The sequence below is a fragment of the Hyla sarda genome, chromosome 1, assembly GCF_029499605.1.
Source record: "Hyla sarda isolate aHylSar1 chromosome 1, aHylSar1.hap1, whole genome shotgun sequence".
Lineage (NCBI taxonomy): Eukaryota > Metazoa > Chordata > Amphibia > Anura > Hylidae > Hyla > Hyla sarda.
Window position 1 is genome coordinate 511,767,926 of NC_079189.1, and position 16,042 is coordinate 511,783,967.

The window sequence follows — 16,042 nt, forward strand, 5'->3', positions numbered from 1 at the left end:
TATTACAGGGATGTTATAGTATAGAGTAAATATGCAGTGATGTCACTGTGTTGGGGTGGGGTAGTATAAAATGGCAGGGGCCAGGGCACAGTATTTATACTCATACCTTTGTAACTTGCTAATCTTCTGTTCTCTTGCAGTTTCAAATCTTTCCTCTGACACTAGCAGGCCTCTGTGTGAGTCTGAGATCACATGCACAACAGGGGGTGGGGCAGAGAAGGGGGTGGAGCTGAGCAGACATGCCAAGATTGCTGAGTGTATGGAAGTGTTTCCCAAGCAGATTTCAAAACTACAACTCCCAGCATGCCCGGACAGCCTCTGGCTATCTGAAAATGCTGGTAGTTGTAGTCTTGCAACAGTTTGAGGCACACTGCTTGGGAAACACTGTTATATGGACTCGCTCAGCAGCTGACATTTGGGCCCGTAGCTCTGTAACATCCCACATCCGATCAGCGGTTTTCCCCTTGTGCCGAACTTTGCCACCACAGAAAAGAAATTAAAAATTAAAAAAGTAGCAAAGTAGAAATATTTACAGAACAATGCTGTAAATTCATGCACGCTCGCTCCTGGCAGCCGCGCTCACCCAGGCAAAGCGACAGGCCAGGAGCGAGCACAGCAGAGCGCTAGTCCCATCCACAGCTTTGTCCATCAGCCATCTCTTGTCCATGACTTGTGGACAAGCTGATGCTGCTTCCTCACTCATCTGTGTCCCAAGAGGTATGGGGACCCCTAGTGACACAATTTTCAAAGACAGTTTTCTTCATAAAATATGATATATTTTTTTAAAGAAGTATATTAGAAAAACTATTGTTTTGCCAAGATATACAGCATAGCAAAAGTTTTTTTTGGTGCTTAGCAGGGGGGTACACGTGTATGCAAGGGCGACATGGTAGGCCAGCACTAGCAAGTTTAGTGGAGGGGGTACGTGGTTATGTGAGGCAGCGTGGTCAACCCGCATGAGCATGCTTAGCAAAGGGGTACAAGGATATGCGGAGGCAGAGTGGTCAACCCACAACGACTAAGGTGACGTTGCACAACCAATAAGAATCATTCTCAAGCACCACGTGTAAGCTAGATGAACTTTGACTTCTGTGGAAACATTTGGACTAAGCCATTTTGTTAAAACTAGTTTTCTCTACTTTAATCCTAGAGAAATCAGGGTTCAGCACTCAGCACTATCTGACTATTGCACGTGTCATTACCAGCCTGGCATGGCTGGAAAAAAGTCCATAACAACAATGGGACACAGCAAATGAGGCGTCAGAGATCCAGGATAATAAAGAATGGCTTCTGAGTTTATTTCACAAAGTAGATACATGTGCAACGTTTCAGCGTGGAGCCTTTGTTAAGCTTGACAAAGGCTCCACGCCGAAATGTTGCACATGTATCTACTTTGTGGAATAAACTCAGAAGCCATTCTTTAATATCCTGGATCTCTGACGCCTCATTTGCTGTGTCCCATTGTTGTCATTTCTCTACTTTAAACCGGTTTTCAATTGACATTCGGTTTTTGATAAGCAGTAAATTCTAGTTTGTAGGAAGGCGTTTAGTAAATATTCTAGTTTGTAAGAAGGTGTTCAGTAAAAACTGGTTTTAAATAGAAAACGCAGTCAATTCTAGCAGTTCATTCTAGTTTTCACAAAGAAGTTCAGTCAAAACTAGTTTTCACTGGGAAAAATCAGTCAATTCTAGTTTTCACAAAGACATTCACTCAAAACTAGTCTTCACAGGGGATAAGCAGTCAATACTAGTTTTTACAAAGGAGTTAAGTCAAAACTAATTTTCATTAGGGAAAACCAGTTTTAGCTGTAACATATATATTCTCTTTCTAACATGATGCCTTTGGATTAGATAGCATTTTTGTGGTGACAGGTCGTAGATTGCTGCGAGGCGTGGAGTGAAGCGCACTACTGTGCACTTTTACCAGCTTGTTCTAATGATCAGCACTTAGACCCTGACAGATCAAAATTGTAGTTCAGCCACCTTCAAGTGATCAGGGCTGAGCTGAAAATCCAGAAATATCACATGAACAAGCGTGGCACTGTTTCAAGAAAAATCTGACCTGTTAAAACAGGGATATCCCAAATAACCAGACAAGGGAATATAGTAACAATAGTAGTCATGGGGTTAAAGGGATTGTCTGAGTTATTTAAATTTTTTCCTAGTGCTTGGAATTGTGGTATAAAAAAAAAAGCTTTACTCACCAGTTTATTCCCTGCCAGGGCCAGCATCACTACCCTGGTTCTACCTGCCAGCTCTGTTTACATGGCTGCAGGAATGACATGATGTATCCTGCTGCTTGCTTAACCAGCAAATCCCTGGCCTCAGAAGTATAATGCATATGAACGCTAAGACAAGTGATCTGCTCCAAGTGGCTACACAGGCTTGTCATTGCTACAGCCCTGTAAGGCTGGGTTCACACTACGTTTTGTCCCATACGGGAGAGCATACGGCAGGGGGGAGCTAAAAGCTCGCGCTCCCGTATGTGACCGTATGCGCTCCCGTATGTCATTCATTTCAATGAGCCGACCGGAGTGAAACGTTCGGTCCGGTCGGCTCATTTTTGCGCCGTATGCGCTTTTACAACCGGACCTAAAACTGTGGTCAACCACGGTTTTAGGTCCGGTTGTAAAAGCGCATACGGCGCAAAAATGAGCCGACCGGACCGAACGTTTCACTCCGGTCGGCTCATTGAAATGAATGACATACGGGAGCGCATACGGTTACATACGGGAGCGCGAGCTTTTAGCTCCCCCCTGCCGTATGCACTCCCGTATGGGACAAAACGTAGTGTGAACCCACCCTAACTAAAGCTGGAGGGGAAGTAGATTGATATATTGAGGATTAAACAGGTGAGTATAAAATAGGTAGATTAAAATTTTTCTATAACTTAGACAAGTTTATTTAATTTGCAAACTACACCAATTTAAAAGAATAAATTGGTCAGTGTAGGACCATCTATACATAAACTGTGTATGTCTATTTTTTATTCTTGGAGACACAGACTGCCGCCAGAGCTTTTCGGCAGCAAGCAGCTTATCCCTTCTCTCACCATAAAGAACACATGAAGATTCGGTCGCGCTGAACATTCATGTGTATAAGAAGGTCTTGAGAACTTTCTAAACTTTGTTTCTATCTCTTTTATGTGGCCAGTAGGTACAACTACTCCACAGGTCACATACCCTATTGAACCCTAAGATGTAATTCTGAACAGACTTATTGTCAAAATGTGCATGAGCAACAGACAAGTAAAAAAACAATCTGCCTGTATTCAATTCTACTGTATGTTTATACTAATAACTAATAAGACCTTGGCAAGCACATTAAAACATTTTTAAGGAAACTTTACAAGGTTAAAATAAATATGACTATACAGATGGTAAAGTACTTTGTTTCCCTACTTTTGTTCAAATAAAACTCGAACAGCCTAACAAATAAAAACATATTTGCTGAATCAGCAAATGCTGAAAATCTCCAAGCTGAATGTGGTTTGGAGAGGTTCTTATATGTTATTTCTGAAAAGCCATAATATGAAAGTAAAGCAGTGAGTCTTATGGTCTATTCACACGTACAGTATTCTGCGCAGATTTGATGCGCAGGATTTTCTGCTGCAGATTTCAATGTAAACGGAATGACTGAATACAGCTTGAAATCCTGTGCATCAAATCTGCGGAGAATACTGTACGTGTGAATAGACCCTTAAAGAGTTTCAATGGCACATGAGCTACATACAGAATTCTGTGTCCTATTCACAGTCAATTGATTTCTGCGAACATCAGATGCTGTAAAGCAGCCGTTGGCTGTCCACACATGCTGGGATTTGTAGTTTTGCAACATCTGGAAGTCCACAGTTTAGAGACCACTGCTGTAAAGGTTAACATTGATATATAACACTAAATTGATCTGCCCTGTGTTAATAAATACAGTTTAAAAGAAACTGACTATAATGAAGAGATACTTTACCTGGTGGCCCCAGCTTGGGAGGTTTCACCTTAAGGGCTTGATTCTTCTTTCTTCTTTCAGCTGCAGCTGACGTTTTGCTCATAGTCTGCAGTATGAAGTATTCCAGCTGGAATTCAACATATAACACAACAATGGTGACATTTGGGAAATGTTTCGGCCTCTGGGGATGCCCTTTCTACTAATGATGAATAAGCCACACAATTCAAGTCTATATTAGGGAGATTTATCATTGCATTTTTTTTTTTTTGCTTATCTTTGTCACATGATCGCAATTTTTCGAACATGCTCTACCTGAAGTGAAATTTTCATTTTCACTTTGCAGTGGTCGCGATTTTTTTGGCCCAAGTGCAGCAAATTTATCATCATCAAATTTGTCGCACATATAGCATCACAAAGCAAAAAAACACAGCTTCAGAAATCACTTACAAAAGAAAGACAATGATAAATCTTCCTCTATATGATTACTGCATTGATTTACTAAGGCAAAACCCTGGTGACAATTGGAAAATCATTTTTCCCCATATGTTATAATGGTGGACAAATTTTCATATGGGAAAGTGGCTTTGATTCATTCAGCTTTGCATATGATCCTATGTCCTGGACTACGTGCGGACTTTCTACAACGCAGCAGGTTGTTTCTTAAAGGGAACCTGTCATTGGTGTCATGCTTCCTCAACCACCAGGATGGTCCCTGTGACTTCTGAATGCCCCACCAACCTTGATTGATAGATATCTCCCTATACCTAAACAGGGCGAGATCTACCAATCATGGCTGCTAGGTTGGGGAGAAGCCAATGGGGGCCACCCCAATGACTCTTGGTTCCAGCAGCATGAAAGTATTGACAAGTTCCCTTTGACTGTAGAGTGACAACTGTAGTTCACAAGGTTGCACATAACTTAGTGTGATGTATGCCTTTTGACTAGACCTGTAGGTTAATAAATAAAATCCATCAGTGTGCTACTAGACTCAATCCAATGTATAGTCAAAGTCTAAAATCCCATCCTTCTCTTTCTTTTGGATGGAGATCCAGTGACAAGAATGCATTTAACTTTATCCAATAGCTTTGCTTCCAAGAGAGAAAAGATGCATTGAGAAAAAAACAAAGCCACATGGTTTCAAATATGATATCAAACAGATTCTATCCCAGACTAAACATGAAATGTTGAGAAACATTGGGGCAGATTTACTATTACAAATGCGCTTAATTTGCCCCCCGAGCTGCCATACATAAATTAAACCCCATTCATTATGTATTTTAGATACTTTTTGCTTAGGGAGCAACGATTAGCACAAATGCATAGCTTTATGAAAAATGGCATGACTAGAAATTGACAAAGAGCATCAAAATTATTTTGTTAAGTACTAGTAAGGAAGCCAACCAATAGGTGGAATAAAGTTGCCAATATCTAAAGATGCACAACATTTTTGATGCCACATAAGCCTCTTTGATAGATTTGCCACATCTTTACACTGTCTAGTCTATACTATAAAATGTAGCTTCTGAGAGTCTGTTATAGGATAGTAGGGAAACACTTTTAAGCCTTTTAGGGCAAGACTCAGTGTCTAATTAGAACACAATTGTAATCAAGACATTACTGCATGACAGGCTAGGAATTTGATGGATGCCACTGAGGTATGATGGACACTGTGAGACATGCAAAGATTCCATAGCAAAGTTATACGTAGGTCCCTACCACATTGTTGGCAGCTTAACAAGTTGTTGTTTTTTTTTTGTTGTTTTTTTTAGAATTAACATCCATATAGAAAAGTCTAATGCAGAAAGCTTGCACAATGTTAATGTTAACATAAGGCCTTGTTAATATGAGCCTTTTACAATCGGCACAGGGATAAATATAGTGTATCCACAGTGGTTATGATGAATGTCATGAGACAACAGTCCTGTAATTTGGACATCCGGATGTGGAGATAATGATAGAGATTAGAATATTGTAAGTTATAATTTACATAGGAATCTACCCTGAACAAATATATATGTATGTATGCTTATGGACATAAATGTTGACAAGTTTACAGTAGTTAATGAAATTATTACTCTTTTTTAATGTTGATTCTTTCCAAATCTGCTCCATCCATTGGAACACATTCATTCATGCTTTTTAGTATCATCAAAGAACACACTGAGCAATAATTTACCCTTTTGTGAGAGATTAGCTCTGTAGTGCTTGGCAAATAGCAGAAAAACAGCAGTTACAGAGAGTTACACAGCAATATAGGTAAAAACAGTGCTTCTCTTGTTAGATTTTAGCACATTAGTACAGCCTTCACATTCAAACATACAATATACAAAATAAATCCTGCTTGTCAAAGTGCTAATACTTGAGCAAACAATACATATTAAGATGCATAACCTTACACCAGCATTTACTGTCCTATTTAGGTTACAGACCTCTGGATTCCAACTCCCAGAAGAATACAAGTAGCTCCCAGCCTTCTCGGAGACTGTATTAACCTTTTATGTGAGCCCAGTAATGAGCAGCCTCCAGCACCTGTGCTGACTTGGGCCAAACTAAAATCCAGACTGGCCAGAGAAGGAATGATAAGCCCCTCTACTAAACCAGCCGGTCATTCCATAAAAATGCAGGCCCGTTAAATAACTTTATCAAAAGTCCCTTAGCAGCTATGGTTTGCTAGGGATTTTAAACAACTCCTGGATTCCCCATATTTCTTTAAATGGTCACTGTCAAATCCAAAAACTTTTTATATGTTGTAACTAATAATAATGAAAGACCTTCTGTAATATGGTTGTTTACATTTTTTTTTTTAATATTTACTAAAGAAAACGGCTCGTGAAAATTTCACCACTAGCGGTCCCCATATCTACTGGGACACTAACCAGTCCTGAAGCTGCATCAGGCTTGTCCATAAGTCATGGACAAGAAAAGACTCTTGGACAAAGCTGCATGAGTATAAATTCCCATCACTGATTCATATTTCCCACTGAGAGTGGGGATTGGCTGCCACCATCTGGCCAATCCTCACTCTGGGCGGAAAATATGAATGAGTGAGGTGAATTTCTATTCCCATCACTGGCCGGCCCGGAGTATATAGTGCAGAGATGCAAGTGCTGTATAGAGCCTCTCCCCATCTCTGCAATAGATAGGACAATCGCATAGGGTGTCAGGAGTGACACCCGGGGCGATCTGTCTATTAGTACAGGTACTACTGGGAGTAGTAGTACTACCTATAAAAATGTAAAAATATAAAGAAAAAAGTTAAAAACACACTGTCACGATGCCGGCTGGCAGGTAGTGGATCCTCTGTGCCGGAGAGGGATTGGCGTGGACCGTGCTAGTGGATCGGTTCTAAGTCACTACTGGTTTTCACCAGAGCCCGCCGCAAAGCGGGATGGTCTTGCTGCGGCGGTAGTGACCAGGTCGTATCCACTAGCAACGGCTCACCTCTCTGGCTGCTGAAGATAGGCGCGGTACAAGGGAGTAGACAGAAGCAAGGTCGGACGTAGCAGAAGGTCGGGGCAGGCAGCAAGGATCGTAGTCAGGGGCAACGGCAGGAGGTCTGGAACACAGGCTAGGAACACACAAGGAAACGCTTTCACTGGCACAATGGCAACAAGATCCGGCGAGGGAGTGAAGGGGAAGTGAGGTATAAATAGGGAGTGCACAGGTGAACACACTAATTGGAACCACTGCGCCAATCAGCGGCGCAGTGGCCCTTTAAATCGCAGAGACCCGGCGCGCGCGCGCCCTAGGGAGCGGGGCCGCGCGCGCCGGGACAGGACAGACGGAGAGCGAGTCAGGTACGGGAGCCGGGATGCGCATCGCGAGCGGGCGCTACCCGCATCGCGAATCGCATCCCGGCTGGAGACGGTATCGCAGCGCACCGGGTCAGTGGAGCTGCCCGGAGCGCTGCGGTAGCGAGAGAGAAGCGAGCGCTCCGGGGAGGAGCGGGGACCCGGAGCGCTCGGCGTAACAGTACTCCCCCCCTTGGGTCTCCCCCTCTTCTTAGAGCCTGAGAACCTGAGGAGCAGACTTTTGTCCAGGATGTTGTCCTCAGGTTCCCAGGATCTCTCTTCAGGTCCACAGCCCTCCCAATCCACCAAAAAGAACCTTTTTCCTCTGACCGTCTTGGAGGCCAGTATCTCTTTCACTGAGAAGACGTCAGAAGAACCGGAGACAGGAGTGGGAGAAACTAATTTGGGAGAGAAACGGTTGATGATGAGTGGTTTAAGAAGAGAGACATGAAAGGCATTAGGAATACGGAGAGAAGGAGGAAGAAGAAGTTTGTAAGAGACAGGATTAATTTGGCACAAGACTTTGAAAGGACCAAGATAGCGTGGACCCAGTTTGTAACTGGGGACACGAAAGCGGACATATTTAGCGGAGAGCCATACCTTGTCTCCGGGAGCAAAAATGGGGGGAGCTCTTCTTTTCTTATCGGCAAACTTTTTCATGCGAGATGAAGCCTGTAAAAGAGAATCTTGGGTCTCTTTCCATATGGTGGAAAGATCACGAGTCACTTCATCTACCGCGGGCAAACCAGAGGGCAAGGGAGTAGGGAGGGGGGGAAGAGGGTGACGGCCGTACACCACAAAAAATGGGGATTTGGAGGAAGATTCAGAGACTCTAAAGTTATACGAGAATTCGGCCCATGGTAGAAGATCTGCCCAATCATCCTGGCGGGAGGAAACAAAATGTCGTAAATAATCACCCAAGACCTGGTTAATTCTTTCTACTTGTCCATTGGATTGAGGATGATATGCAGAAGAAAAGTTTAATTTAATCTTGAGTTGTTTACAGAGAGCCCTCCAGAATTTTGACACGAATTGGACGCCTCTATCCGAGACTATCTGTGTGGGCAACCCGTGAAGACGAAAAATGTGTACAAAAAATTGTTTAGCCAACTGAGGCGCTGAAGGAAGACCAGGAAGAGGGATGAAATGTGCCATTTTGGAGAATCGATCAACGACCACCCAAATAACAGTGTTGCCACGGGAAGGGGGTAAATCAGTAATAAAATCCATACCAATCAGAGACCAAGGCTGTTCGGGGACAGGCAGGGGATGAAGAAAACCAGCGGGCTTCTGGCGAGGAGTCTTATCCCGGGCACAGATAGTGCAGGCTCGCACAAAGTCCACAACATCCGTCTCCAGAGTCGGCCACCAATAGAAGCGGGAGATGAGTTGCACAGATTTCTTGATGCCCACATGACCTGCGAGATGGGAGGAGTGACCCCATTTGAGGATTCCGAGGCGTTGGCGTGGAGAAACAAAGGTCTTTCCTGGAGGAGTTTGCCTGATGGAGGCTGGAGAAGTGGAAATCAGGCAGTCAGGAGGAATGATGTGTTGCGGAGAGAGTTCAACTTCCGAAGCATCCGAGGAACGAGAGAGAGCATCGGCCCTAATGTTCTTATCGGCAGGCCGAAAGTGAATTTCAAAATTAAATCGGGCAAAGAACAGAGACCACCGGGCCTGGCGAGGGTTCAGCCGTTGGGCAGACTGGAGGTAGGAGAGGTTCTTGTGATCGGTGTAAATAATAACTGGAAATCTTGATCCCTCCAGCAGATGCCTCCATTCCTCAAGTGCTAATTTGATGGCTAGAAGCTCTCGATCCCCGATGGAGTAGTTCCTCTCCGCCGGAGAGAAGGTCCTAGAAAAAAAACCACAAGTGACAGCATGCCCGGAAGAGTTTTTTTGTAGAAGAACAGCTCCAGCTCCCACTGAGGAGGCATCAACCTCCAATAGGAAGGGTTTGGAAGGGTCAGGTCTGGAGAGCACGGGAGCCGAAGAAAAGGCAGACTTGAGTCGTTTAAAGGCGTCTTCCGCTTGAGGAGGCCAAGACTTGGGATCGGCATTTTTTTTGGTTAAAGCCACGATAGGGGCCACAACGGTAGAAAAATGTGGGATAAATTGCCTGTAATAATTGGCGAACCCCAAAAAGCGTTGGATAGCACGGAGTCCGGAGGGGCGTGGCCAATCTAAGACGGCCGAGAGTTTGTCTGGATCCATTTGTAGTCCCTGGCCAGAGACCAAGTATCCTAGAAAAGGAAGAGATTGGCATTCAAACAGACATTTCTCAATTTTGGCATAGAGTTGATTGTCACGAAGTCTCTGAAGAACCATACGGACATGCTGGCGATGTTCTTCTAGATTGGCAGAAAAAATCAGGATATCGTCCAGATATACAACAACACAGGAGTATAAAAGATCACGAAAAATTTCATTAACAAAGTCTTGGAAGACGGCAGGGGCGTTGCGCAGGCCAAAGGGCATGACCAGATACTCAAAGTGTCCATCTCTGGTGTTAAATGCCGTTTTCCATTCATCCCCCTCTCTGATGCGGATGAGATTATAAGCACCTCTTAAGTCCAGTTTAGTAAAGATGTGGGCACCTTGGAGGCGATCAAAGAGTTCAGAGATGAGGGGTAGGGGGTAGCGGTTCTTAACCGTGATTTTATTAAGACCGCGGTAGTCAATGCAAGGACGTAGGGAGCCATCTTTTTTGGACACAAAGAAAAATCCGGCTCCGGCAGGAGAGGAGGATTTACGGATAAAGCCCTTTTTCAAATTTTCCTGGACGTATTCAGACATGGCAAGAGTCTCTGGGGCGGACAGAGGATAAATTCTGCCCCGGGGTGGAGTAGTGCCCGGGAGGAGGTCGATAGGACAATCATAAGGCCTGTGAGGAGGTAGAGTGTCAGCTTGTTTTTTGCAAAAAACATCCGCAAAGTCCATATAGGCCTTAGGGAGACCGGTTACTGGAGGAACCACAGAGTCACGGCAAGGGTTACTGGGAACCGGTTTTAGACAGTCCTTGGAACAAGAGGGCCCCCAACTCTTGATCTCCCCAGTGGACCAATCCAGGGTTGGGGAATGAAGTTGAAGCCAGGGAAGTCCAAGGAGAATTTCAGAAGTGCAATTGGGGAGGACCAAAAGTTCAATCCTCTCGTGATGAGATCCGATGCTCATTAGAAGGGGCTCCGTGCGGAAACGTATGGTACAGTCCAATCTTTCATTGTTTACACAATTGATGTAAAGGGGTCTGGCGAGACTGGTCACTGGGATGTTGAACCTGTTGACAAGAGAGGCCAAAATAAAATTTCCTGCAGATCCAGAGTCCAAGAAGGCCATAGTAGAGAAGGAGAAGGCAGAGGCAGACATCCGCACAGGCACAGTAAGACGTGGAGAAGCAGAGTAGACATCAAGGACTGTCTCACCTTTGTGCGGAGTCAGCGTACGTCTTTCCAGGCGGGGAGGACAGATAGGACAATCCCTCAGGAAGTGTTCGGTACTAGCACAGTACAGGCAGAGGTTCTCCATGCGGCGTCGTGTCCTCTCTTGAGGTGTCAGGCGAGACCGGTCGACCTGCATAGCCTCCACGGCGGGAGGCACAGGAACGGATTGCAGGGGACCAGAGGAGAGAGGAGCCGAGGAGAAGAAACGCCTCGTGCGAACAGAGTCCATATCTTGGCGGAGCTCCTGACGCCTTTCGGAAAAACGCATGTCAATGCGAGTGGCTAGGTGAATGAGTTCATGTAGATTAGCAGGGATTTCTCGTGCGGCCAGAACATCTTTAATGTTGCTGGATAGGCCTTTTTTAAAGGTCGCGCAGAGGGCCTCATTATTCCAGGATAATTCTGAAGCAAGAGTACGGAATTGTACGGCATACTCGCCAACGGAAGAATTACCCTGGACCAGGTTCAACAGGGCAGTCTCAGCAGAAGAGGCTCGGGCAGGTTCCTCAAAGACACTTCGGATTTCCGAGAAGAAGGAGTGTACAGAGGCAGTGACGGGGTCATTGCGGTCCCAGAGCGGTGTGGCCCAAGACAGGGCTTTTCCAGACAGAAGGCTGACTACGAAAGCCACCTTAGACCTTTCAGTGGGAAACTGGTCCGACATCATCTCCAGATGCAGGGAACATTGGGAAAGAAAGCCACGGCAAAACTTAGAGTCCCCATCAAATTTATCCGGCAAGGATAGGCGTAGACCAGGAGCGGCCACTCGCTGCGGAGGAGGTGCAGGAGCTGGCGGAGGAGATGACTGCTGAAGCTGTGGTAGTAACTGCTGTAGCATAACGGTCAGTTGAGACAGCTGTTGGCCTTGTTGCGCTATCTGTTGTGACTGCTGGGCGACCACCGTGGTGAGGTCAGCGACAACTGGCAGAGGAACTTCAGCGGGATCCATGGCCGGATCTACTGTCACGATGCCGGCTGGCAGGTAGTGGATCCTCTGTGCCGGAGAGGGATTGGCGTGGACCGTGCTAGTGGATCGGTTCTAAGTCACTACTGGTTTTCACCAGAGCCCGCCGCAAAGCGGGATGGTCTTGCTGCGGCGGTAGTGACCAGGTCGTATCCACTAGCAACGGCTCACCTCTCTGGCTGCTGAAGATAGGCGCGGTACAAGGGAGTAGACAGAAGCAAGGTCGGACGTAGCAGAAGGTCGGGGCAGGCAGCAAGGATCGTAGTCAGGGGCAACGGCAGGAGGTCTGGAACACAGGCTAGGAACACACAAGGAAACGCTTTCACTGGCACAATGGCAACAAGATCCGGCGAGGGAGTGAAGGGGAAGTGAGGTATAAATAGGGAGTGCACAGGTGAACACACTAATTGGAACCACTGCGCCAATCAGCGGCGCAGTGGCCCTTTAAATCGCAGAGACCCGGCGCGCGCGCGCCCTAGGGAGCGGGGCCGCGCGCGCCGGGACAGGACAGACGGAGAGCGAGTCAGGTACGGGAGCTGGGATGCGCATCGCGAGCGGGCGCTACCCGCATCGCGAATCGCATCCCGGCTGGAGACGGTATCGCAGCGCACCGGGTCAGTGGAGCTGCCCGGAGCGCTGCGGTAGCGAGAGAGAAGCGAGCGCTCCGGGGAGGAGCGGGGACCCGGAGCGCTCGGCGTAACACACACACACACACATTTTATTAAACACATTATTAAAATACATTACTAATAAAAAAATGTTACAAAATTTATTATAAAAAATATATTATTTTTACACTTAAATGGCCACTTTCTACATTTTTATTATTGTCGACTAAATTTTTGGGTCCCTCTGTCGGGTATATCTTTTTCCATCCCCACTGCACCCTTTTTTTTTTTTTTCTTCGGTACCCAACAAATTTAGAAAAAAACGCCAAAGGGGCCAAAAATGCAATTTTCACTCAAAGGCAAAAACGCCAGAAAAACTGCCAAAACTTTGGAAAAAGCTGTGACAGTTTTTCTGGTGTTTTTGCTGGCATTTTTTTTAGGTTTAAAAAAAAAAATCTAGCCTAAATAAAACTTTTCCAGGTACCATGAGCTCACAGTGATAATGAGTCATGTAGCTGCCTCATCCAATAGGTGTTAGTGGTGGTAATGATTGCATAATATTTGAATAAGGCTGGGTTCACACTACGTTTTTCAACTACAGTTCCCGCATACGTTTTCTATCAAAAACTGTATGGGAAAAAAACGGATGGAACAGTATGGGAAAAAGTAAACCGTATGCGTTTTTAAAACAGTATACTATTTTTAAAAGTGCATACAGTTCCGTCAGTTTTTATAGAAAAAAACCCATAAGTTTTTAAAAATTTTGTCCATTTTTAATGGGAGGGGTCTTGGGTGGGGACTTTAGGATTCAAATGCGCTTGTGCAAAGTAAAAACTTATACGTTTTTCCCGTATGGAACCGTATACATGTGCGTTTCCCATTGACGTCCATGTTAAAAAAAATTACGTGGTTGCAGTACGGTTTTTAAACCGGAGTCAAAACTGTGGTTGACCACGATTTTGTCTCCGGTTTAAAAACCATACTGCAACCGCATACGTTTTTTTTTAACATGGACGTCAATGGGAAACGCACATGTATACGGTTCCATACGGGAAAAACGTATACGTTTTTACTTTGCACATGCGCATTTGAATCCTAAAGTCCCCACCCAAGACCCCTCCCATTAAAAATGGACAACATTTTCAAAAACATATGGGTTTTTTTTTCTATAAAAACTGACGGAAATGTATGCACTTATAAAAACAGTATACTGTTTAAAAACGCATACGGTTTACTTTTCCCATACTGTTCCATCCGTTTTTCCCATACGGTTTTTGAAAGAAAACGTATGCGGGAACCGTAGTTGAAAAACGTAGTGTGAACCCAGCCTAACAGTGGCGGATGCAACTATTGGATCATGGGGACATGTGATATGATATTACTATACATTATAACTGCAGCCTAGTCTTTGCCAGCAAGGAATTTAAAGAGTAAAAATATTAGAGGCTTTATTCTACTTTTTTGGTAGTTTGTAATAACAGACATCCCAGAAAGTGTTGCACAGAAAAAAAGGATGTTTTTGAAATAAGTAAAACAATAAAATTAAAAAAGAAACAATATGCAACTTAATGCCCAAGGGCCCAGTTTTCAGCCTGCCCTGCACTGAAATGAGCTGTATCAGAATGTCAAGAATTCTTTATTGAAAAAGCTGGTTTCCTGGAATTATCTTGCAAGTAATTTGGTGAATAAAATGGCAATTCATTTCTATTGTAGTCTCTTTATTTGGCTAAGTGCCCTGTCATTTTCTACCAATATGAAAATGCTACAAGGCAGTCATGCTCTATTTTTACTTTGTTTAATGGAATCTTTCTCTTTTATTGGCTCTGGTAAAAGAAGCATGCACTACTATGATAACATGATCAAGTAGAACATGTTACCCACTGCAGCCATCTAAACAGTCATAACAGGAAATATTCTGTATAGCTCTATTCTCTCGTGAACCTACCAGTCCTCCGAAGTATTTCACAACATAGAAGACATTTAGAGCATGCAGTTCTATGTATGTAGCTCCTAAGTCCTTGGCAAGTTGAATCCCTTCTGAAGCAGGAACGCATACCTCTGTGTCTGAAGTGCACATGGGGCAGGTGCAGGATGGTCCATCTAAAAATAAAGAACATTTACTAATCCTTTAATAATGACTGTAACGTCTTTTATTATTCTAGGGTGCCTCCAGCTGTTGCAAACCTACCTGTCTGGGCACCCTTGGAGACACCCTGGTTGGGAAACACTATTCTATACTATTAATGAAATGCAGGCACAGAATCAGACATTTTTACTCATGAACTGATGCTATACTCTTTTTCATATACATACTACTTTTTGCTACTGTGTGAACTACTTATAAGTCAGATTTTTTGATTTGCAAGGTTGCTTCATTTTAGACGCACTGGGAAAGTAAAATAACATTTGGAAAAAAGTTACCTCGCCTCATGCCCTTTAAAAAAAACAGGCAATTTCCTGATTATTCCAAGAATGTCCCATTAAAAACAGCAATAGATAGCAAAGAGTCTATATTCATGTCAACTGTTATGATTTAGAGCTGAGAAAACTGCAAGTTAGATATGAAGTTTGGTAAAAATTAACTTCACATACACTTTGACCCAAAGACATTCAGGTATTTATGCTGCTTTAAAAGTATGCGATAGGAGATTATGCAAAGCAATACATATGACTTTACTAACACTTTTACACAAACCTTTTTACAGGAAGCCCTGTGCAGGAAACCTCCAGTGTATTGGAATAAGCTATATGAAACAAACCAAAAAATTGTAACAGTCCTACTAGGTTAAATGATAGTAGGAAAGAATGTGTCCAATAATCATTTAAGAATATTTATTAAACAATAAATGATGCTTACTATCAGTGGACAAGTCCTGGGAAAAAAGTGGGGGAACTCACCCAAGATTTCCAGCCACGCCCCTAACCACACCCACATGCTCCACACATTGCACTACTTCTTTCTGGCACTGAGGGGGTAAAAAAACTAACAAAAACATTTTTATTATGGAAGCCAATGGTAGACAGAGGCTACTTTACTCTGCTTATAGTGGTACAAGTCAAGGACGCACGCCTGAGCAGTCTCTCCCTTTGTACATCTAATCGATATGTAAGGGGACATCACCTCATAGCTGTGCTTTTTAATCTGTGTCTGTCTGGTTGTTATAAAACTACAACTCAGTGTGCAGGGAGTTGTAGTTTTGGAACAGCCAAAAAGCCACAGATTTAGTTGTCAGGAAATGCTGGGAGTTGTAGTTTTGCAAAAGCCATAGACCACGTGGTAAGAAAAACTGTAATAGA

General features: G+C 44.1%; 1 protein-coding gene across 3 annotated transcripts in view; it reads right to left on the reverse strand.

The window, feature by feature from the left end:
- The window catches only part of RHOBTB3 (Rho related BTB domain containing 3), a 65,208-nt gene that overhangs the window by 33,666 nt on the left and 15,500 nt on the right, over positions 1 to 16,042 (reverse strand). For all 3 annotated transcript variants that reach the window (XM_056537718.1, XM_056537726.1, XM_056537709.1), the window contains exons 4-5: positions 14,691 to 14,845; positions 3,964 to 4,069 (exon numbers count right to left, since the gene is read on the reverse strand). In XM_056537718.1, coding sequence (XP_056393693.1) covers positions 3,964 to 4,069; positions 14,691 to 14,845 — 261 coding nt within the window. The remainder of the gene's footprint in view (positions 1 to 3,963; positions 4,070 to 14,690; positions 14,846 to 16,042) is intronic.